This window comes from Diceros bicornis, chromosome 6 (genome assembly GCF_020826845.1).
Source record: "Diceros bicornis minor isolate mBicDic1 chromosome 6, mDicBic1.mat.cur, whole genome shotgun sequence".
Classification (NCBI taxonomy): Eukaryota; Metazoa; Chordata; class Mammalia; order Perissodactyla; family Rhinocerotidae; genus Diceros; species Diceros bicornis.
The window spans coordinates 54,709,087-54,734,552 of record NC_080745.1 but is presented as its reverse complement, the minus strand read 5'-3'; the positions used below and the strand labels follow the sequence as shown (position 1 = coordinate 54,734,552).

Here is a 25,466-nt window from a genome sequence, read left to right as displayed (position 1 = left end):
AATTCTGAGACAATTGTTTTGCAACAGAAATCTTTCTTACTATGTTGCAAAAATTACTTTATCTTGGAGTATCATGGGAAAATATTTATAAAAAGAAAATTCTACATAAAGGATAAAATTTTTTCTGCATATCAATTTTCCAGGCAAATGTTAACTAATTTAATCTGTTTGAAAATATGTTTTGGTGTCAATTGGATTACAAAGCAGTGAAGCAGTCTTCATACTGCTGGTAAATTGGCTCTGCAAATTTTATTTGTGCTGTAAGACTTCATTAACTTGGATCCTTGTAATTTGAAATATTTGGTTATTAAATAGTTACAAACCGAAATTTACTTTGTACCAAAAAATTGAGTAATAATATAACAAATTAGCGTTTTAAAATAACTTGACAAACACCCATTTATTCCCATAAAATTATAGTTTTTTTCCATTGGTTTATTAGGTGCTTCCTTAATAGATAGCATGATAAGTTACTATAGTTTAAACATTATTAAAATGTGTTTAAAATGTACTTAATGTTTTTCTTAAAAGTATGTTATTTGTGCTAATTTGTCTGATTTCTAGTTGTCCAGGAATATGTTTTAGTAGGCATACATCCAGGAGCACATAGCATTGTGGTAGAAAGAGTACTGGACTTATGTATGGGGGACATCGAATCTGAATCAATGGGTCATATTGTAAAATGAGGCAATAAACTCAACAATCTCTAGCTCTATTTATTTTATAAGATTTTATCAGTAATATTTTTTTTAATCTTTATTTAAGGTTATTAATAAAGGTACATTTCAAGCTTATGACTGGGGAAATTCATTTCTAAATATTCTACACCATAATCAGGTAAGGTCACTTTGACCCTTTTGGAAAGACAAAAATGAAAATATGTTAAAGATATAAGAAAACACTTATTTTTAAAAGATTATGCAGTAGTTTACACTTCCAAGGAGGATGATAAAGATAGACCTAAGAATGGGTTCAAAATAATAAAGCATAAATTCTTACCACAGTACTATACAAAGCACAACTTCGTATATCATGTCATTTGAACTTCACAACAACCTTATGAGATGTATCAGATATTTATTAATATCACCATTTCACATATAAAGAACCTAAGGAACACAGAGTTTCTAGTTTGTGAAAATCATGTGGTTGGTACAATTTAAAGGCTTGAAAAATAGTCCATTTCTGTCTGACAAAGGTTGAGCTTCTATAGATAATTTCTATGGACTTAATAAATAGGTAATAACCATTATCATTTCATGGGAGAAGAAAACAGTCAATTTACTATTTATAGTTTGATATGCTGGTAACATACACATTACTATTCCTCATTTTCCTTTAGCCCACTCCTCCGTTATACCATGTGGAAGATATGAAGGTTCCAACGGCAATCTGGAGTGGTGGACGGGACATTCTGGCGGACCCAATAGATGTTAAGAATTTGGAAGGAAAAATCTCCAATCTCATTTACCATAAGAAGATTCCTTCCTACAATCATCTTGATTTTGTATTAGGATTAGATGTTTATGATCAGATTTACACTGAAATCATCACAATGATGAATGAATCTCAGTGAAGGTGAAATTTTCTTTGTCTTTACACATATTTTTCCACCTCTTCTGAGGGCCCCTTGCTTTTCTAGATGCAAAAGTTTTCTTGCTTGTCTTTTTTTGTTTAGATGGCTTCTGGTTCTTAAGCCAGAATCATATTATTAAATCATTTGCACTAGTCCAAAGAAGAATGAGCACTTATAAAATATTTCATTCATCTTGTGAATGATTTCACTCCATGAGAATTTTAATATTTTTGACAAGAAGAGAGCTCTTTAAAGAATAAGCATACTTCTTATGGGCAATAAAACAATCCTGAAATATTTATGCAGGCAGAAACTGAGTTGTATGGTATGCATTTGGGGCGTGTGGTATCTGGAGAAAGGTCTATACAAATGCCTACCATACTTTTTGGCAGTGAAGCCAAATAAGACCTTGTCAATGAGTCCTCTTGGCTGAAATTCAGTGAGACCAGGACTTCTCTTGTCTCACCATCTATATGGACCAGTCACTGTTTTCAAGAAACTGATTATATTAGTACTCTCTAGTATGGAAAATAGGAGGAATTTTTGAGTATCACTTTTCTATTATGGAAAATGCTCTTCCCAGGACTAGTAGTTCCCGCAAGAAGTTTGCCAATCAGTAATAAATATAAAGTGTCAAAGGCTGAAAAGACATTATTTATTGACTCCAGGGTTTACTCATACATTGATCTAAAAGTATCTGAGTCATTAACATATGATGCTGTTGGATTGAGTCACTCCATTTGTGTTGAAAGCCCAAGAATAATGTGAGGTTATCACAATGTTTTGGCCTCTTTCATTTATCAATGCTAGTGTGCTGTCGCATCAGGTAGCCAGTAGCTGCATATGGCTATTTAAATTTAAATCAGGATTAATTAAAATAAATTAAAACTTCATTTCCTTAGTCTCACTAGCTACATTTCAAGTACTCAATAGCCATATGTGGTTACTGATATATTGGTTACAGATATACAACATTTCCCCCATTGCAGAAATTTTTAAAGTTCTGGATAAAGAAGAGAGCAAAACATGGAGATTGCAAACAGTAGAGTTATTAAGATTTAGAACATTCCACAAAAAAATGCACAAAGGAAGCAGAAAAGGAGAATAGACGGTTTATGGTATCAGATGTGAAGGACTGGAAAATACTGCTGGCAAAATTCAAACTGTTCGCCATTGTACTAACTCAGGTGGTGAAAATCTTTCCAAAATGATGCATAGAGTCTTAGTTTCTACAGATTCTCACAGGAAATATGAAGATACCCTCAAAAAAGCCACATTGTGTGATGCAACTTAATACTGATCATGAAAGTATCTATCCTACATTATATACTTAACACACAGTAATTGGTAGAATTGTGATGATACTCTGAAAGTAGTAACCATGATATAAGGTTTCAGAGTATTAAGGGGACCTGTTTTAATGTTGTCCTTGAATTAGAATTCTTTCTAGATCTAGAAATTCCCTTCCAATGCAGCTTTGCATACAATTCACCAACAATTCAAGCAGAAATATTTGAAGATGAAGAAAATTTGTTTGTATAACATTTTTGATTTGTAAAATAGCAAATAAGAATAGAGTAATATTTATTATAGACATAATACAGATGGAAACTGTTTATATAAAAATTGAACTTTGAGAAACAATAGAGAGAGGCAAAGAATTTTCTAATATTTACATATATGTTCTAATCAGGGGCAAAAATAAATAAATTTTTGGCCACTGTGGGCTGAATATCAGAGTAGGAAGTTGAAAGAATCAGAAGAATTATGAAAAAGCAAAATGAGATTGAAAGAAGAGGAGAGTCTGGAGAAGTTCAATCATTTAACAAATATTTAATGGGGCACTTACAAAATTTTAGGCATTATACCAAACAGTGGGATACATCTGGGACCCAAACAGATAAAAATCCCTACTTTTATGGGAAGAAATAGTAATGTCTTGTCTTCTTAGGCTTCTGGAACAAAATGCCATGGACTGGGTAGCTTAAACAGTAGATATTTAATTCTCACAGTTCTGGAGACTGGGTAGTCCAAGATCAAGGTGCTGATCAATTCAGTTCCTGGTGACAGTCCTTCTTCCTCGTTTGCAGGCAGCCACCTTCTTGCTGTGTTATCGCATGACAGAGAGAAAGAGAGAGAGCACATCTTCCTGGTCTCTTCCTAGAAGGGCACTAATCTCATCATGAAACCTTGTGATCTCATCTAAACCTAATTACCTCCCAAAGGCCCAGTCTCCATATACCATCATATTGGGGTTAGGGCTTCAACACATGAATTTGGGAGGACACAGTTCAGTCCATAGCAATTAATTTTGCTGAAAATATCACAAGTTGTGAGTGGCAAGGCTTGTGTTTAGACACAGAGAGTCTCCCTCCAGACTCTGAGAATTAAGTACCATATTTTCACATGTAAGAAACATTTCCATTAGTCTGGGCTCAGGGTTTCATCATTGTCGTATAGAGAAAAAATCCATAGTCACTATTAGAACCACACTTCTATAGCTAACATTTAAAGTTGATATTCATCTAAATTTGATCTATAGAAACTGCTTAAGAAAATATAACCTTCCTTCCATATTGCAAATTTAATCTTTGTCAAGCAAATCATTTATGCTTTATGAATTCCAAGTTAAAAGTATTCTTTTTCATTCTGTACATGAATTAAATCAACTCTATTAAAAACACAAATTAAGATCCTAGAGTTCCCAAGGTGGACCAAACATTGGTCAGATTACCTTTGAGAATAGTCCTAAATAAGACCTTTTACAGTTATGATCTCACAGCTGTCATAAAGGCAACCCCCTCTGGAAGTCTTCTGAGGGGAAGGGGGAACTGCTCTAACCATTTGAAAAGTTTAGCTTCCCCTTTATAGGTGCAACAGTAAAAGTGCTATTTGCCTGAGACTATTCATTTAACTACTGAAGAGTGTCCTAGCCAGGTTGGGCTGGTTGCTTAAAAATATGTCAGGTGCTAACCATGGCCTGGATGGGACAGACCCATACCCTAATACTAGAAGAGAGGGGACAGGTTTCAATGAAGTATAATGTTGATGAAAATATGCTAGACAGAAGATTTTAAAAGAATAAGAGCTAATGTGTTTCAAATTCTATACAAGGCCTTGAGAAAGAAAAAAAACTTCCTCAAATAAAAATTATTTGGATGTCCCCCATTAAATCTATAGGAATTCTGAGGGATCTTCAGACAAGGTAGAAAAAAATAACCTTTCATTCTTCCTTTAATTCATTGTTTTACTCAGCAAATTCTTGTTTGACACCTGTATTTAGACAGAGAATAGCTCACTTGATTATCACAAAACCCTTGTACTATCAGTAAGAAAAATGAAAGGAATTACAAGTTAAGGATTAGAAAGCTGCAGTTAAATTATTAAATGGTTCAACCAGGGTCATGCTGATATTAAATGAAAGAGCTGGAATCAACCTTGGTGGGTCTTCTGATTCTCCATCCAAGACTCTTTAAACTACACGAGGCAACTGTCTCCAGCTCCTGATATTTTCCAAGTAAACTCTTCAGCAAATATATGTGTCTGCAAATAGAACTGAATAGTCCCAAACACTAATTTTCCTAACTCTTATTAAGATTAACTATACTGTAAGTAACATAGGGGAAGACCAGGAGGCATTATCCATGATTTTTCTCCTAATGAGTTACTGCTCTACTGTAACAACACCTCTCACTTCAATTCTCTCTTTATACACACACACTACTTCCCCATTTAGCAGCTCAGTAATTCAGTACTTTTTTATTTGGTGGTATGAGGAGCATATTATTGTGATAGCAAGTGATGGATTAGTAGAATAACCTTTCAGAGTTTAATTTAGTTTAGTCTTCTAACTATTGACTCTAAAGTATTAAAACACAAGAAGAAATTTCGTGGAGTCAGTTTTCCCCAAATTGAATTATATATTTCATACAATCTCAATTAAAATTCTAAACAGCTTTCTTTTTTTGTAGAAAATTGCAGGTTGAATCTAAATTTTGTATAGAATTGCAAATGGTCAAAAATAGCGAAGAAAATGTTTAAAAAAGAGTAAGAACATTGGAATATTTATACTATCTAGTATCAAAAATTGTAAAATTGTAGTAATTAAGACAGTGAAAAATTGATGCAAAGATAGAAAAATATTCTAATGGAACAGACTAGAGAATCTAGAAGCAGCTCCGCATATGTATGGTCATCTGATTTTGACAAAAGTGACAGTGCACTGTAGAGAAATAACTGGGGGCTTAAAATATATCAATTGCATACATATAAATGTAAATATATAAATTTTGAATCGTATTTTACCTGAACACAACTGTTCAGGAGAATTGCAGACAAAACATGTAAAATGTGAAAAGCAAAACAATAAAGCTTCTAGAGGAAAACATATAATATTTTTACGCCATTGGAGCAGGCATAGATTTCTTGACACAAAAAACATAATCATAAAGGGAAAATCAGAAAATTAGATTATATTAAAATTAGGAACTTCTATTTATCAAGATATATCATTAAGAAAATGAAATGGCAAGCCATAGTGTGGAAATATATGGTTCCAATAACACTCAATTACCAATAAATTGCTCATATCCAGCATACATAAAGAACTTTCGTAAATTGATTTTAAAGATACAGACAATCCAATTTTAAGTGGGCAAAAGACTTGAAGAGGCACTGCTTATCATGTATTCAAATAGCTGATAAACAGAAGAAGGTTCTCAGCCTCATTAGCTATCAGGCAACATAGGATTACCCTAAAGCACACACTAGAATGAACCAAATAAAATTAATTGACAATACAAACTTGGTCAATAAATGGAAAACAAAACTCTCATACACTGCTGATGGAAGCAAAATGGGGCGACCACTCTGGAGAATAGCCTAGAAATATCTATCAAAGCTGAACATATACACAGCCTATTACCTAGCAATTCAACTCCTAGGAATATACAAAAATCAAAACATATGTACACCAAATCTGTCTACAATAATGTTCATAGCAACATTCTTCACAATATCCCAAGATGGAAATAAACCAAGTGCTATAAACAATAAAATGGATAAATAGGTTGTTGTGTGTTCTCACAATGGAATACACTCCTAGAGCAATGAAAATGACTGAACAGCTGCTACATGGAAAAACATAGAGGAATCCCCAGCCATAAATAAAACTGGTATGTCATTCAATTTGTCTAATTTCCCCTGAGATAAAAATTTCCCAGGCAGAGTTACCAGAGGGAAGTAGAGAATAGTGAGACTAGGAACTCACCGCTCCTACCTCAAACCCACAAACCACAAACATAACATATGGGTTTGCGTGCAAACATACACACGTTTGTCTAGTCATTGCTATAAATAGAATCTTTTGTAGCTTTTATTACTAATCTTCATTATACCACTATAAATTATAATTCTGAGAACTATAGACATCAGGTAACCCACTAAAAGCCAAAGATGAAATAAATGGCTGAGAAGGGGTTGAAATCCAGATCCCCTTGGTTCCATCATCCTTTGTAGTGTTCTTCTTTTTTTATTTTTTATTTTTTTGCTGAGGAAGATTCACCCTGAGCTAACATCTGTTTCCAATCTTGCTCTATTTTGTATGTGAACTGCTGCCACATCACGGCCACTGACAAGTGGTATAGGTCCGTGCCTGGAACAGAACCCCGGCCACCGAAGCAGAGCACACTGACCTTAAGCACTAGGCCACAAGGACTGGCCCCTATTGTAGTGCTCCTGAATACTGGTTCAAATACATGAATCAAGGATTCTGCCTCAAAGGATTTTGAGAAGCTTACCTGAAATATTGTATTTGTGTAAAAGCCTTGGCACTCACGATGAAGGCTCAATAAGTAGTAGCTATTTTTTCATCACTGCAATTATCCTTTGAGGTGATGTGGCGTTATCGTTCAGTTTAATGTTAGTATATTTTAACTTTAAGACTGCGACTGGCACAAACTGACTCATGAGTTCTAAGTTGCATTTTACTTCACAGCTTTATAAAAAGCCTAGATCTAAAGAACCTGAGAAACCTGTCCTGAGCAAAGCAAGGGTGGCTTTCAGAGGACCACTCAAATATGCCATAGAGACAGCTAAGAAGCATGCCCAAGGAGGATGCAGAAGCCCAGCAGTAAAAAGACTCCATGTCAGGATTTTTGTTTTTTTTAGATAGAATATAATTTTGGAACTGAATAGGTAGTGATATAGCAATGTCATTGAAAGAAAAGGCTTATGAGATATTCCTAAAAGGAAACAATTCTGCAAACTGAACCAATAGTATATAAAATAGTATTATATACATTATCAGATGTCAGTAAATGGCTTAAGTTTGATTGTATTAACATGGAAAAAAGAAAAATCTAGACAGCTAGGAACCACAGTCAATCCTCATTGTACCTAGACTCCATATTTGAGAATTTGCTTGCCTGCTAAAATTTATTTATAACACCAAACTCAATATGGTGCTTTTATAGTCATTTGTGGACATGCAGAGGGCAGCGAAAAACTAGAGTGGCCAGTTGTGCATGTTCTCAGCTGCAGTCAAACAAGGTGACACTCTGCCTTATTTCAGCTCTCATATTGTAAACAATATCTTTTTCACTAGCAATTTAGTGCCATATTTTTCACATTTTGGTGCTTTTTGCTGATGATTTTCTTCCTTAAAATGTCCCTCAGTTGTATGCTGAAGTGTTGTTTAGTGTTTCTGAGCACAAGAAGGCTGTGATGTGCCTTACAGAGAAACGCATGGGTTAAGAGAAGCTTCATTGAGACATGAGTTACAGTGCTGTCGGATGTGAGTTCAAAGTTAATGAATCAACACTGTGTATTAAACGAGATGTTTTTAAGAAGACACACACATAAAGCAAGGTTACGTATTGCTTATTTGATGAAAATATTGTGGCCAGAGGTTCACAGGAACATAACTCTATTTCCCCCTAAGATCACTGAATTCAGTATTTGCTAACTCAGTGTTTTTTGTTGACTTTATAGAACATCACTACTTCGAATAACAGGGATCAATTGTAATTTCTCAGGAAAGAAAAGAAACACTGTCATGGATCTAAGTGTTCGTGTTTTCTATTAAAGTAAAACAGTTAATGAAGAGATGAGAATATTTTTAATTTCTCCTTTATAAAATAGTACATATATATAAATTTTTAATTAAAATTATTTGAGATAATTGTAAACTCACATGCAGTTGTAAGCAATAATACAGAGAGAATATACATTTTATAATGCTTTTAAGCAATATCTCTTTCAAAAATATTTAGAAAATCGTGAGGATAGTGACAATTTGAGTGATATAAATATAACCCAATCCAGAGGTTGAAGGAAAGAGCAAGTGAACTCTAGAACTTTGGATAAACGCAAGCTGAATCTGAGGAGGACGAAAGGTTTTCCAAGGGGAGTTAGAAATCCAAGGTTAGAGTGTAGAAGATGCTCAGCCTTGTGACATGAGTACTCGTGCCATACTTGATTTGTCATCTTGGGGTTTTAAGCATACAAATAATAGTTGCTTGAAAATGTAAATAAAAGTTTATTTTTAAAAACAAGCCACACAAATATTTATACATAAGAAAGAGAAAAGGACATTGGTTTGGCAAGGAAAATTGAAGCAAAGAGGACCATTTCGAAACAGTGAATGTTCTTTTAAATTGCACAGATCAACTGTTCTACTATAGAATTAATTTAAATTATACCTAATTGATCCACCAAAATAAGAATACTTTCTCTCCAAATTAATTTTTGCAATAGCTTGCAGGGGACTGTGAAACAAGGTTGATTTCTTAAAGGTTTCTTTTTATTTCTGCTTCTTTGACTACTTAATTCCACAGATACTTACTAAAAAGAAAAGAATACACATAATCTCTCTGGACTCAATTTTGTCATGTGTAAAATGAAGGAGAATAATGTCTAAGATCTCTTAGAGCTCTAGCATCTTGGATTCTATGAGCACTAGTTCTCTCTCTCTCTGACATATTCCTGTATAGCCTACATGTGCTTACAAACACAAAACTCAGACTCCCTTTTGTCATTGTCATAATTTTCTGCCTTTAACTTGTCTCTTTATATCCTCGGTTAGAACAAGTTGTTTCAGGTTTTGTCCATTAGTGCAATTTTCAAGACACCTGGACTATAGTTCTCATATTAATAATTAAATGGTAGAGAGAACAGTTGCAGCCTGAGGTATAGGGTCTCTGGTCATAGAAGAACACAGTGAGGAGATAGAGGGAACTGGGGCTTGAGGGGTCCTAGAGGATGGGGACCCTGAAAGTAAGCTGTTGAGGACTGGGACCCTGAAGGCGGGGCATTGAAGCAACCCACTGGTGGAGCCAGACATTATAACTTATCCATTTCTTCTGTGCCAGGCACTGAGCTGAGCTTTTGATGGGCATCATCTCTTAATCCTCATGGCATCATGGGAAGCTCCACAGGGTGTCTTAGCCTAGGCCATGAGTGAGCTGAAAGACTCACACTTGCAATTCCACAACTTCAAATCTGTGGACTTCCTGGAGGTGTATCCCGGCTATGGGGCAGTGCTGGCCCACTCCAAGGATGATGGCATCTGCATCACGGAGTTGGACACTCTGCCACTGGAGCTTGAGACCCTGCTCCTCTCTGCCAGTCAAGGCCTGTAGGCGCTGGAGGTAGAAACCCAGATCCTGTCACACTGGCAGGATAAAAAAGGTGGCTATTTCTTCCTGAGACTAGGTGGATGCCATGTGCTTTGAGCTTCCCCCAGTATGAGAAACCCAAGAAGCAGAAACTGGAAGGGAAGGTGGGACCCGGGCCTGGTCTCCACCATGAATAGCTCTAATCCAAAAACATTTATTCCAAGATCCAGGAATATGAACTCACTGATTACCCCATCCACATGCCATGGATCTCCAAGAATGATACCCCCAACAGATTCTGGGCTTAGGTAGAGCCTCACTGTACTGATATCACTAGCAAAGACATGTACATGCTATAGAAGCTACCGAAACATCCAAAAGATGAGGCTGAGACATTACAGGATCTCATACCTGGGGAAACTCATATCCAAGTGCTGGGCACTGGAGGACCTGCTAGAGGAAATGGAGGGGCCCGCTCAGTGGCTGACAAGAAGGAAGCAGGGCCACTGAGTAAACTAGACACTAAGATGTGCATGCCCTGCTGAAGAAGTCTGAGGCCCAGTGTAAGCAGCCAGAAGACTGGTGCCCTTTTGGCACCCTGATGCAATGCCTCCTAGAGCCCCAGGTGGAGGAAAATGTTATTTACCATAAGGAGGACTCTCTTGTTCCTAACACATCTGAGAAAGAATCCAGGGCTAGGGAGCCAGCACCTCTCCTCGCAATCAGAAGAGGCCCTTCCATGTGCTATATACCAAGTTCCTGGAGAGCCACATCAAGGCAAGCTGATCACTCGGGGCCTGCCGGAGTTTCAGGACCACAGAGGACTCAGAGGATAAGATCACCTTAGCTGCACAAACGGCAGGCCTGCTGAATCAGACCCTGAGCATCCACAACCACTGAGAAGCCTGACTTGCTGAGGCTGCAAAGGAGCAACAGGAGCTGAAGCTACAGGTTTGCAGAGCAGACACAAAGATCGTGGAGCCTTGCACAGGACCATGGCTGCCCTGTGGAAGAAGCTGACTCTCACCAAGATGAACCAGGCCTGAAGGACTCTGAAGGAGCACTGGAGCAACCCCCCAGAGCTATGTATGTATTGCCTGCACTCCTGCCTCAGGCTGCCTCCTCTCTGGCATAGGGGAGGAGAAGAGGTGAAGAGAAGAGGAAAACCTGTTTTCCAAGGCTGCCAGAAGCCACAGCCCGTGGCTGCCCTGTCAGATGGCGACAACGCTAGAGGACTGTGGTTTCCTTGAGGTCTTTTGACCTAGCTCTGTACAGCCAGGATGTGGAGGCCCTGCTGGCCCAGTGCCCAAACTCTACTTGGTTTCCACAATGATTGTGGCTTCTTTTCAGGACTTTCCTCTTCTCCTTTGTCAACCTCCCCCACCCCCATATCCCTCCCTTTAATAATCCACTTCCTTATTCTTCCCTTGCAGATTTTACCTGTGAGCACACCCTGAACAAATCAGTTAGATAAGACTCTGTCTCAAGCTTTATTTTCTAAAGAACCCAACCTAAGGCACTAGAGAAGAAAGTATTTTAGGCAGAGGGAACAGTTTTAGCCTACATCAAGATCACCTAGATGACTTGTTAAACACAGAATTCCAAGCCCCATCCACAGAGTTCCTGGCTCAGTGGGTGAGAAACTCTGAAGAATTTGCTTTTCTAACAAGTTCCCAGATGATGCTGATAATACAGATCCAGGGACCAGACTCTGAGAAGCCTGAACCAGAGCAAAGCCCTGAGAGAGAGGCATAGCTGGAGTACATGAGGATGCTAGGTGCCCAGTGTAACTTGAATAGACTGAGTCAGTGGGGAAGAATCAGATGTCAGATCAGAGCGGGAACTGGAGGCAAGGTCGTGTAGCATGATTTAGGTCATTAAAAATTCTATGGTGGGGGCCAGACCAGTGGTGTAGTGGTTAAGTTCGCGTGCTCTCCTTCAGCGGCCCAGGGTTCACAGGTTCGGATACTGGGCACAGACCTATGCACCGCTCATCAAGCCATGCCTTGGTATCAACCCATATACAAAATAGAGGAAGATGGGCACAGATGTTAGCTCAGGGCTAATCTTCCTCACCATAAACAAAAACAAAAACTCTATGGTAAAACCATTTATATATTCAGTGAAATCCTTATAAAAATTTCAAAGGCATTTTCCACAGAAATAGAAAAAACAATCCTAAAATATTTTGTTTCTCTTTGTGAGGAAGATTAGCCCTGAGCTAACATCTGTTTCCAATTCTCCTCTTTTTGCTGAGGAAGCTTGGCTCTGGGCTAACATCCATGCCCATCTTCCTCTACTTTATATGTGGGATGCCTGCCACAGCATGGCTTGATAAGCGGTGTGTAGGTACCTTCCCAGGATCCAAATCAGGGCTCCCTGACCTGAGTTTGTGAAGTAGAGCATGCAAACTTAACCTTTATGCCACCGGGCAGGCGCCCTAAAATTTTTATGTAACCACAAGACCCCAAATAGTGAAAGCAATCCTGAGAAATAAAAACAAAGCTGGAGGCATCACACTTCCTTATTTCAAACTATGCTACACAGCTACAACCACCAAAACAACATAGTACTGGCAAAAAAATAGACACGTAGATCAATGCAACAGAATTGAGAGCCCTGAAATAAGCCCTCACATATACACTCAACTAATATTTGACAAGGGAGCCAAGAATACTCAGTGGGGAAAGGATAGTTTCTTCAATAAATGGTGATTGGAAAACTGGATATTCACATACAGATGAATAAAATTGAACCCCTGTCTTATACCACTCACAAAAATTAACTCAAGAGAGTGACGTCAGCATCAATGTGGACTGAGTTGTTCCCTTTGTCACTCCTCTCTAAGTTACATCCAACTGGGCATCTGTTGACCGACAGAGGATTCCCTACACAGCACAAAAGGACACATAAGAGATTCATGTGTCTATACTTCTGAAGGTGGGTGGACTGGACCCCCAAGAGGCAGAGGAAATAGGAGAGCAGCCCCTTCTCCCTCCCCTAGCAGCAGTGATTCAGGGCTTGAAGTGGAAACAGCTGGTGCCATGACTTGTGCAACTGCAAGTGGAACAGAGGCAGTGGGTTCTGTGCCTCACGTGACTGTGAACGGACATGGTGGGAACAGAAAAAAGAGGTGTAGCTTTCTCCCTGTCTGTCTCTCAGTAGATCCAGCCCACACGCTTGCAAGCAGTCACTGTAAGGGCAGAGAAAACAGGCGCAACTTGCTCCCTGCCTGTATCCCAGTGGATTCAGTGCACGTGCTCCCTCTCTCTCTCACAGCAGTGGCCAGGTCTTTACAACGGCAGGGATAGTATACAAAACTCAGATTTTCCCAGCTGGGTCAGGGCTCCGTCACCTGAGTTTTGAAAACACACTGGCTAGCACCAGAGACCAGAGGTTGCCTGAAGGAGCAGCAACAACAACCTCTCCCAGCTTAGCCCCTGCTCCCTCCCAGTGATGACAGGTGGAAACTATGACTAGAGGCTTCAGGAACAACAGCAGAACTGGTGACCGAGCCCCCAGTGGCAGGACCCCTGACATCAGCTCCACCAGCAGTGGGGGCTCCATACAAGTCCCTGGGTCTCTCGGACTCTGGCAGCAACAGCAACACTTGTGAACCCAGCATACCTGGCATCAATTAAAACAACACCCCCAGACAACTTAGGGGTAGCAGTAGAAGTGGTGCATGGGGCAGCAGCATCTGAGTTGGGGGAGAGCCCATAGAGAGCCAGTGGGGGAATATGAGACCCAGGCAACCCAGGAAGCAGCAGAAGTGCTCACGGCCTGGTGACCCTGGTGGCAACACCTGAGACCTCAGTGACATCACAAGCAGCAAGGCACCAGCAACCTCAGAGGCACAAGCGGCAACAGAAGGGCACTGACAGTGTCTCTAGCAGAGGCAGTGGAGGATGGAAAGTGCAGGCTCTCAAATACAACCAGAAGCAGCTCAGAACAAAAGTAACCAAAGCTGTACCTAAATTAAGAAAGGTGGTTACTACCACAAATGCACCAGCAGAGGATCGATCCGTCAAACACCATGAAGAACTACAGTAACACAGCAGAACAGAAAGAGAATGACAACTCTCCAGAAACCAAAGTTGAAGTCACAGAAGATTACAATCAAACTGACAGAGAATTCAAAATAGCTGTCATAAAGAAACTCAATGAGTTACAAGAAAACTCAGAAAGAGTTCAATGAACTTAGGAATAAAATTCATGAACAGAGGAGTACTTCAAAAAGAGATTGACACTCTAAAAAAATAACAAACAAATTCTGCAGATGAAGAACACAATTAATGAAATGAAAAATAATGTAGAAAGCATTAAAAATAGAGCAGATTGTATGGAGAAGAGAATTAGTGAGCTCAAAGATAGAAACCTAGAAATTCCTCAGGTGGAGGAGAAACAACAAAGATTTTTAAAAAATGAAAAAATTCTTTGAGAAATATCTGACTCAATTAGGAAAAGTAACATAAGGATTATAGGTAACGCATAATGAGAAGAGAGGGAGAAAGGAGCAGACAGCTTATTCAAAGAAATAATAGCTGAGAACTTCCCAAACCTGGGAAAGGAACTGGACATGCAAGTACATGAAGCTAATATGACTCTTAATTACACCAATGCAAAAAGACCTTCTCCAAAGCACATATTATTAAAACTGTCAAAAGCAAATGACAAAGAAAACATAAAAAGAGAAGCAAGAGAGAAGAAAATAACCTACAAAGGACCCTCCATCAGTTTTTCAGAGGATTTCTCAGCAGAAACTCTAAAGGCTAGAATAGAGTGGAATGATATATTCAAACTACTGAAAGACAAAAACTATCAGCCAAGAATAGTCTATCCAGCAAAATTATCCTTCAGATATGACAGAGAAATAAAAGCTTTCCCCAAAAAATGAAAGCTGAGGGAATTCATTGCCACTAGACCGGCCTTACAGAAATGTCAAAAGGAGACCTCCTAACTGAAGCAAAAAGGCAAAAATTTACAAAGCTTTGAGTAAAGAGACAAATAGACAGAATCAGAAAATTGCAGCTTTAAATTGGAATAGGATAGTAAACACTTAATTATAAGATAAATGATAAAGAGAATGAAAATATCAAAAGTAACTATAACCACATCAATTTGGTCACAGACTTACAACACAAAAAAGAATAATTTGAGACAACAAAACATAGAAGAAGAGGAAAAGGACAGAATCTGTATAGGCTAACTGAGATAAGAGGCTATCAGAAAATGAACTATTTCGTCTGTGAGATCTTTTATACAAACGTCATGCCAAGTCCAAAACAAAAACTCAGAGCAGAGTCAAAAATTATAAATAAAGAGAAAATTGAGAAAAATATCACAGAAAAATACCAAACTTAAATGGTAGAGAGAAATACAAGGAAAAGAAAAGATGGAAATATAGAACAACCAGAAAGCAAAACATAAAATGGCAGTACAAAACCCTCATATATCAATAATCACTCTAAATGTAAGTGGATTGAATTCACCAATCAAAAGACATAGAGTGGCTGGATGGATTAAAAAGCAAGACCCAACAATGTGCTGCCTCTGGGAAACCTATCTCAGCTCTAAAGACACATGTAGACTCAGAGTGAAGGGATGGAACATGATACTCCAAGAAAATGGCAAGCAAAGCAAGCGGGTGTTGCCAAACTTATATAAGACAAAACTGACTTCAAGACAAAAAAGATAACAAGAGCCAAAGATGGCTATTATTTAGTGATAAAAGGGACATTACACCAAAAGACACAACACCTATTAATATATATGCACCTAATATAGGAGCATCAAAGAATATAAAGCAACTGTTAACAGTCCTAAATGGAGAAATTGACAGCAGCACAATAATAGTAGGGGACCTCAGCACCCAACTTACATCAATGGATAGATCATCCAGACAGAAAGTCAACAAGGAAGCAGAGACCTTAAATGAAACGCTAAACAATATGGACTTAATACATATGTAAAGAACATTCCATCCAAAAACAGCAGAATACACATTCTTCTCAAGTGCACATGGAACATTCTCAAAGATGGACCATATGTTGGGAAACAAGGCAAGCCTCAACAAATTTAAGGGAATTGAAATTATATCAAGCATCTTTTCCAACCACAATGCTATGAAACTAGAAATCAACTATAAGAAAAAGTCTGAGAAAGTTACAATAATGTGGAGACCAAACAATATGCTACTGAACAACTATTGGATCAGTGAGGAAATCAAAGGAGAAATTAAAAAATACCCAGAGACAAATGAAAATGAAAACTCAACATATCAATACTTAGGGGATACAGCAAAAGCAGTACTAAGAGGGGAGTTTATAGCAATCCAGGCCTATGTCAAAAAAAACAAGAAAAATCTCAAACAATCTAGCAGTACACCTAAAGGAATTAGAAAGAAAAGAATAAACAAAGTCCAAAGCCAGTAGAAGGAAGGAAATAATAAAAATCAGAGCACAAATAAATGAAATAGAAACTAAAAAAACAATAGAAAGGGCCAATGAAACTAAGAGCTGGTTCTTTGAGAAGATAAACAAAATAGATAAACTCTTAGCCAGACTAAATAAGAAAAAAAGAGAGAATGCTCAAATAAAGTTAGAAATGAAAGAGGATAAATTACAATGGACACCACAGAAATACAAAAGATTATAAGAGAAACCTATGAAAAACTACATGTCAACAAATTGGATAACCTAGGAGAAATGGACAAATTCTTAGAATCATACAACCTCCCAAAACTGAATCAGGAAGAAATAGAGAATTTGAATAGACCAATCAAAAGTAAAGAGAATGAAACAGTAATCAGAAATCTCCCAAAAAACAAAATTCCAGGACAAGATGGCTTCTCTGGTGAATTCTACCAAACATTCAATGAAGATTTAATTCCTATTCTGCCCAAACTATTTCAAATAATTTAAGAGGACAGGATGCTTCCTGACTCATTTTATGAGGCCAAGATTACCCTGACGCCAAAACCAGAGAAGGAAAACACAAAAAAAGGAAAATTACAGGCCAATATTGCTAATGAACATAGATTCAAAAAATCATCAACAAAATATTAGCAAATCAAATACAACAATACATTAAAAGGATCATATACTAGAATCAAGTGGGATTTATTCCAAAGATGCAGGCATGGTTCAATATGCACAGAACAACCAATGTGAAACATCATATTAACAAAATGAAGAGTGAAAATCACATGCTCATCTCATTAGATGAAGAGAAAGCATTACACAATATCCCACATCATTTATTATAAAAACTCTCAATGTAATTAGTATAGAAGGAAAGTATCTCAAAATAATAAAGGCCATAAATGACAGACCCACAGCCAACATCATACTCAGTGGTGAAAAACTGAAAGCTATTCCTCTGAGAACAGGAATGAGACAAGGATGCCTACTCTCAACACTCTTATTTAACATAGAACTAGAATTCCTAGAAATTAGGCAAGAAAAAGAACTAAAGGCATCCAAATTGGAAAGGAATAAGTAAAACTGTCACTACTGGCAGATGACATGATTCTACAGTGGAAAACCCAAAAGAATCCACCAAAAAACTATTAGAAATAATCAACCAACACAATAAAGTTGTAGGGTACAAAATCAACATGCAAAAATCAGTTGCATTTCTGTACACTAACAATGAACTAGCAGAAACAGAAATCAAGAATACAATCCCATTTACAATCACAACAGAAAGAATAAAATACCTAGGAAGAAATTTAACCAAGGAGGTAAAAGACCTATACACTGAAAACTATAAGCCATTATTGAAAGAAATCAAAGAAGACATAAAGAAATGGAAAGATATTCCATGCTCATAGATTGGAAAAATAAACATAGTTAAAATGTCCATATTAACTAAAGCAATCTACAGATTCAATGCAATCCCAATCAGGATCCTAATGACATTCTTCGTGGAAATAGAGCAAAGAATCCTAAAATTTACAAGGAACAACAAAAGATACCGAACAGCCAAGGCAATCCTGAGAAAAAAGAACAAAGCTGTAAGTATCACACTCTCTGATTTCAAAACATGCTACAAAGCTATGGTAATCAAAACAGCATGGTACTGGGACAAAAACAGACACAGAGATCAAAGGAGCAGAATCGAGAGACCAGAAATAAAACCATACATCTATGGACGGCTAATCTTTGACAAAGAAGCCATGAGCAAACAATGGAGACAGGAAAGCATCTTCAATAAATGATGTTGGGAAAACTGGACAGCCACCCCAAAGGGGTGGGGGGAAGGATGAAAGTGGTAAAAGGGCACATATGTATGGTGGTGGATAAAAAGTAGACTATTGGTGGTGAACACGATGCAGTCTATACAGAAAGTGAAATATAATAGCGTACATCTGAAATTAAAACAAATGAAATGCACTTAAAATGAATTAAAGGCATCACGTAAGAACTGAAGTGATAAAACTCCTCTGAGAAAAATAGGGTAAAAGCTTCTTGACATTGATTTTGGCAGTGATTTTTGGATATGACACCAAAAGAACAAGCAACAAAAGCAAAAAGAAATAAGTGGGACTACATCAAAATAAAGAGCTTCTGCATGGTAAAAGGAATAATCAACAAAATGAAAAGGCGTTTGCCTTTATATCCAAAATATATAAAGTACTCATACAACTCAATGTTAAAACTGAACAATCCAATTAAAAAATGGGCAGAGGAACCGAATAGGTATTTTTCCAAGAACACATACAAATGACCAACAGGTACATGAAAAAGTGCTCAACACCACTTATCATCAGGGAAATGCAAATCAAAACTCCAATGGGATATCACCTCACACCTGCTGGAATGGCTATCATCAAAACGACAAGAGATAACAAGTGTTGATGAGGATGTGCAGAAAGTGGAATCCTTGCCCACTGCTGGTAGGAATGTGAGTTGTTTCAGCCACTATGGAAAACACTATGAAGTTTCCTCAAAAAAGTAAAAAAGTAACTACCACATGATCCAGCAATCTCACTTCTGGGTATATATCCAAAGGAAATGAAATAAGAATCTCTAAGAGATATCTGCACTCCCATGTTTACTGCAGCGTTATTTGCAACAGCCAAAATGTGGAAACACCTAATTGTCCATCAATGGATGAATGGATAAAGATGTGGTATGTGTGTGTAACTCACGGTGGCAATTATTTTGTAATATATAAGTGTATCATATCAACATGTTGTATACCTTAAATGTACACAATGTTATATAACATTTATATCTCAATAAAGCTGGGTAAAAATCATTATTGGTTCTACTCTGTGTGAGATGCAGAGTTCAAAGCGAAGAAGGACCTGAAGTGGTTATGTTTTTCACACAGTCACTCTGGTGGCTACACTTACAGGCTATGAGGAAGCAGTGGTGGAAACAAGGAGATCAGTTAATAGGCCATTTTGTATTAATCCAGGTGAGAGATAATAATGGATCAGACCATTGTGATAGCAGTGGAGGTCATGAAATTGGCCAGATTCTGGTTATATTTTGAAAGTTGAACTGACATAATTTGTGAACAGATTGAATCTGAAATATTAGTGAAAGAAAAGAGTCACTGATGACTTCAAGATATTTGTCTGAGCACAAGGAAGAATAAAGTTGCCACTGAGGTAGAAAGATTCAAGCAACACCAAGTTTTCTTGCTGGTGACTGCGGGGAAAGTGGCATGTACAGAGTTCACTTTTTGAAATATGATATGAGATATGGACTAGCCAGCTTGCTTGACCATACTTAAAGAGAATATAGATGTATAATAGAGAGTTTGGTGATAGATTCATAGAAAACTAAGCAAGGAAACAAATAAACAAAAGCACCAAACAATTATTAACCTCACGGAAAAAAGGAAGTTGTATAACAATGTAAAGGTAATCATAGAATACTTTATGTTTTTTCTGGGAGTGTAATTTACATGGTCCCAATAATTTACAATTGGCCTACTAAAAATTGATGGGGATAGGGCAAAACCCTCATGGAAGCAATTGGGCTAGGGGTTGAGGGTACAAGAGAGTTAATCCTCATCTTCTATACTGGAAAATCAACCAGGCGGTATCAGTAAAAGCATATTATTTACACATTGGTAATACCAACAATGGAAACAGTTGTCTTCAGGGAGCAGAAAATGTAAATGAGATAATAGGTAGGATAATATATCTTATACATCTATTCAATTTTTTAAAATTATGTAAATATGTAGTTTCGATAAAAGCAAAAACCATATTGGGATATCTATAATTCAGTTTAACCTATCAGACATGATCTATCTACATTGAAAAGCATTCCATACCTTTCATTGTCCATCTCGGCACTTCAGTAAATCCAAGTCAATTAAAAAACAGTCTACATTCCTTTTGACTAGTCTGATTTGGTGGTTACTGAAATAATTGCAAGTAAAATACAACTGTCCCTTTACACTCTTGAGAAGAATATATTTAGATATTTGTGATACATCAAGTTATTGAATTTCCCTTCCTCAATCACATCAATAGCAGTTACTGCAAGGGCATATGATATGTAATATGTAACTAGAAGCAGAGATGAAATGTGCTGGCATTCAGCTTTTCTTGCCAGGTCAAGTACCCCATCAGCTTATGGATCTCTGAGCACTCATTTCCCACTTTCAAATTCATGCTTTTGTACATATGGAAGTATATTGGATAGTCCTTATAAATTGATGAAGCCAGAATAAAATTAGAATTATAAGATTTTACTGTATTAGAATATGGGTCATGTAGTTCAGTCTCAGAGGGATATTTCAGTTAAAAGAAGAGTTGATTAGGATTTCAAATTAATAAAAACCGCTACTTAGGACAGCTAATCTTTGACAAAGGAGCCAAGAGCATACAATGGAGAAAAGAAAGTCTCTTCAACAAATGGTGTTCGGAAAACTGGACAGCCACATGCAAAAAAGTGAAAGTAGACTCTTACCTTACACCATACACAAAAATGAACTCCAAATGGGTTAAAGACTTGAATGTAAGACCTGAAACTATGAAACTTCTAGAAGAAAACATAGGCAGTACGCTCTTCGACATCAGTCTTAGCAACATAGTTTCAAGCACCATGTCTGACCGGGCAAGAGAAACAATAGAAAAAATAAACAAATGGGACTACATCAAACTAAAATGCTTCTGCACAGCAAAGGAAACCATCAACAAAACAAAAAGACAACCTAAGAGTTGGGAGAAGATATTTGCAAACCATACATCTGATAAGGACTTAACTTCCAAAATATATAAAGAACTCATGCATCTCAACAACAAAAAACTAACAACCCAATTAAAAAATGGGCAAAAGACCTGAACAGACATTTCTCCAAAGAAGATATACAGATAGCCAACAGACACATGAAAAGATGTTCAAAATCATTAACTATCAGGGAAATGCAAATCAAAACTACAGTGAGATATCACCTCACGCCCGTCAGAATGGCTATGGTTGATGGGACGGGAGACAACGTGTGTTGGAGAGGATGTGGAGAGAAGGGAACTCTCATGCACTGCTGGTGGGAGTGCAGGCTGGTGCAGCCACTGTGGAGAACAGTATGGAGATTCCTCAAAAAATCAGGGATGGAGCTGCCATATGATCCAGCTATTCCACTGCTGGGTATTTATCCAGGGAACTTGAAAACAGCGATGCGTAGGGATTCATGCGCCCCTGTGTTCATTGCAGCATTATTCACAATAGCCAAGACTTGGAAGCAATCTAAGTGCCCATCAAGGGACGAATGGATAAAGAAGATGTGGTATATATACACAATGGAATACTACTCAGCCATAAGAAATGATGAAATCCAGCCATTTGTGACAACATGGATGGACATTGAGGGTATTATGCAAAGTGAAATAAGTCAGAAGGAGAAGGTCAAATACTAGCTCTGCTCTGTAAATCACACTTTTTGTCCCCTATCCCAATCTTCCCCAGACACATCATCTGACCATTCTAGTTTGCAGCTCCTTGCCCCATTCCCAGCCTTCAATACAGAGATAACCAATGACAGTCCCAGTCACTGAAGGAGGTGAGAAGATAGAAGAACAAATACAGTTAGGGATCTGATGGGAGTGTAAGAGAGTCCAGACACAAAAGTGCCGGAGATAAAGAAACAGAAATAGAATTAACATCATATGTCTCTCTTCGATTTCTTCCATCTTTTCTATACATTTCTGCCATCCTCAAACAGTTTCTGAACATCTTGCACGAGACTCTATTCTGAGAAATTCAGTCTTGGAAGAGACAGTCCAGTAAGCAAATATATGAGACTCCTAGAAGATAACGTAGAGAAAACATAGATGACCTTGGGTGTGTGATGACTCTTTAGATACAACACCAAGGGCATGATCTATGAAAGAAATAATTAATAAACCTGACTTCATTAGAATTAATTTCTTCTCTGTGAAACACAATGTCAATGAAATGAGAAGACAAGAACACACTGCGAGAAAATATTTGCAAATGACACATATGGTATAGGATGTTATCCAAAATGTACGAAGAAGTCTTCAGACTCAAAAATGAGAAACAAACAACCTGATTTAAAAATGGGCCAAAGACCTTAACAGATACTGCACCAAAAAGATATACAGATGGCAAATAAGTACATGAAAAAATGCTACACATTATATGTCATCAGCAAAATGCAGTTTAAATCGACAATGAGATACCACTACACACCTATTAGAATGGCCGAAATTTGAAACACTATCAACAACAAATGATCGTGAGGATGTGATGTGGAGGAACAGCATCTCTCATTCATTGCTGTTGGGAATGTAAAATGGCACAGACACTTTAGAAGATAGTTTGGCCATTTCTAGTGAAACTAAACATACTCTTACCACACAACCCAGAAATCTCACTCCTTGATGTTTACACAAAGGAGTTGAAAACTTATACCAACACAAAAACCTTCACACACATTTATAGCAAATTGTAAAAATTTAGATACAGCCAAGATGTCCTTAAATAGGTGAATGGATAAATGAACCGCAGTATATCCAGACAATGGAATATTATTTAGCACTAAAAAGAGATGAGCTATCAAGCCATGAAGACATGGAGGAAACTGAAACGCATATTACTAAATGACAGCAGCCAATCTGAAAAGACTTCATACTTCTATGGTTGCAAATATATGACACTCTGGAAAAGGCAAAACTATGGGGACAGTAAAAAGATCAGTGATTGCCAGACGTTGGCATAGGGGAGGGATGAATGAGCAGAGCACAGAGGATTTTTAGGACAGTGAAAATACTCTGTATGATAATATATTGATAGATATATGTCATTATACATTTGTTCAAACTCGTAGAATGTACAACACCAAGAGTGAACTGTAATGTAAACTATGGACTTTGAATGATTATGATGTGTCAATGTAAGTTCATCAATTGTAACAAATGAACCGATCTGGTGGGGACGTTGATAATAGGGAGCCTATGCGTGTGCTGGGGAATACAGAAAATCTCTGTACCTTCCTCCCAATTTTGCTGTGACCCTAAAACTGGTCTAAAAGTCAGTCTTCTTTAAAAAGTAGGTGATTTATGAATGTATTACTTTAAAAGAGCCAACAGGATTTCCTGACTAAATGTGCAATGTGAGAGCAAAAAAAGAGTGAAGGATGACTTTAAAGTTTTTGTCCTGAATGACTGAAAGGAAAACTTCACAGAGGAAGTGACAGTTTCAAGCCTGGGGAACAACAGGAGCCCACCAAAGAGATGGGAAAGAGCCTAATATTCTCGGGTATCTATGGTCAGTTCAGGAGGACCTGGTTATGAGCCCGTTCTTCTCGAACTGGGGTTATGACACCCCATAAAGCATGCAGACATGAAGGAGGAAGTATCTGAAGTCACCAGATAAACTTTCAAGTCTTTCCTGTACATCCATTTTACACAAATGGTAAATCATTTAAATTTTTATTTTACTGTGTATATATGTACTACAATACAAAAATCATGTGAGTGCTGAAAGTAAACTGAGAACTTCAACTTCTCAGTTGAGAAATCTCGTGAGAGTGTGTCGGGGTTAAGAAATCATTCTCCTATGTATCTAGAGTTGAAGCGCACTGGTGAGAATTAGGTATTTGCTGGGATGGGAATAGCAGTGTGCTGGAAAATATTTAACAATTTTTTCTCCAGGGGGGAAAAATACCCTGATTTGTACAGTTTGCCAATTTTTGTGGTGTAAATATTCCTAATAGGACTGACTTCAAGCTACTGCCGTGGAGCCACTGAACCCAGAATTGGAAAGGAGTGCACACAATCAGTTCTCAAGAGCCGATACAAACCAGTTCCAGCACACCACTGGATGGGAAACACATAGAGACAGGAAGTAAAGGCAGGATCATGAAGTATCCTTTCTGCTAAGACTATAAACAATAAAGAGGCAAAAAAGAGTTTTATATTTTAAATTTTATAATTTAGAAATCTTACTTTTCTAGTGAGATGAAGGAAAGGTTGTTTCTGAGACCAACCTGGGGAAAGGTGAGCCAGCAATGATGCAACAATCCAGACAAGAGACAGTGAAAGGCCTGGAGTACAGTAGAAACAGCACAGTTAGAGAGGAGGCTCAATTAAAAACTGGTCATCCTTTAATAGCCGTAACAGGTACAAAGGCTGTGGCCTATGTGGTGAGCATGAAGTGACCCAATAAGAATTTCTCCCATCTCTGGTTAATTAATTCATCCAACAGTTATTTATTGAGAACTTACTCTGTGCTGAGTGCTCTGCTAGTCTCAGGGATAGAGCCTTAACAAAACAAAGTCTGTTCAAAGGGACGGTAAATTCCAGTAGGCAGAGACAGACAATAAATAAAAGAAACAAGTCAATTCTATAGGCAGTTAGAAAGTGATATGTGCTATGAAGAAAAATATGGTGAGGACAGATGGTATAGGACTTGTGTTATAATTTTTAATAGGATGTTCAGGTTAAAGTTTCATTGAGACCATGGCATTGGATGCAAGACTTGAAGGAAGTGTCTGAATGATGCAGTTTTATCTTAAGGGTAAACTAAATCTAGTAGGCAGAGAACACATTGAGTATTCAGAATGATTAAATGCATGAACTCAGTTCACATTCTCACCTACTAGATAGGGGCCTCTAAATGATAAGAGCAGACAAAAAGGTCATTTACTTGAGTGTGGAAGGAAAAGGAAGGTGGTATTTACTCTACTTGACTCAGGAAAATGCTATGGTGAAGGGCAGAACAATGTGGGTCAGCAGGGGTACCCGAGATAAGGGGCTTAGCAGGGTAAGAATGACGCATGGAGAA

General features: G+C 37.6%; 1 protein-coding gene and 1 pseudogene across 1 annotated transcript in view; both read left to right on the top strand.

The window, feature by feature from the left end:
• The window catches only part of LOC131407218 (gastric triacylglycerol lipase-like), a 121,059-nt gene extending 118,846 nt beyond the window's left edge, over window positions 1-2,213 (top strand). The window contains exons 9-10 of the mRNA XM_058543467.1: window positions 766-837; window positions 1,343-2,213. Of these exons, the coding sequence (XP_058399450.1) occupies window positions 766-837; window positions 1,343-1,576 (306 nt within the window). The 3' untranslated portion in view covers window positions 1,577-2,213. The remainder of the gene's footprint in view (window positions 1-765; window positions 838-1,342) is intronic.
• A 7,816-nt stretch (window positions 2,214-10,029) lies between these two features.
• Window positions 10,030-10,977, top strand: LOC131407604 (transcriptional adapter 3-like; annotated as a pseudogene).
• Window positions 10,978-25,466: the final 14,489 nt, after the last annotated feature.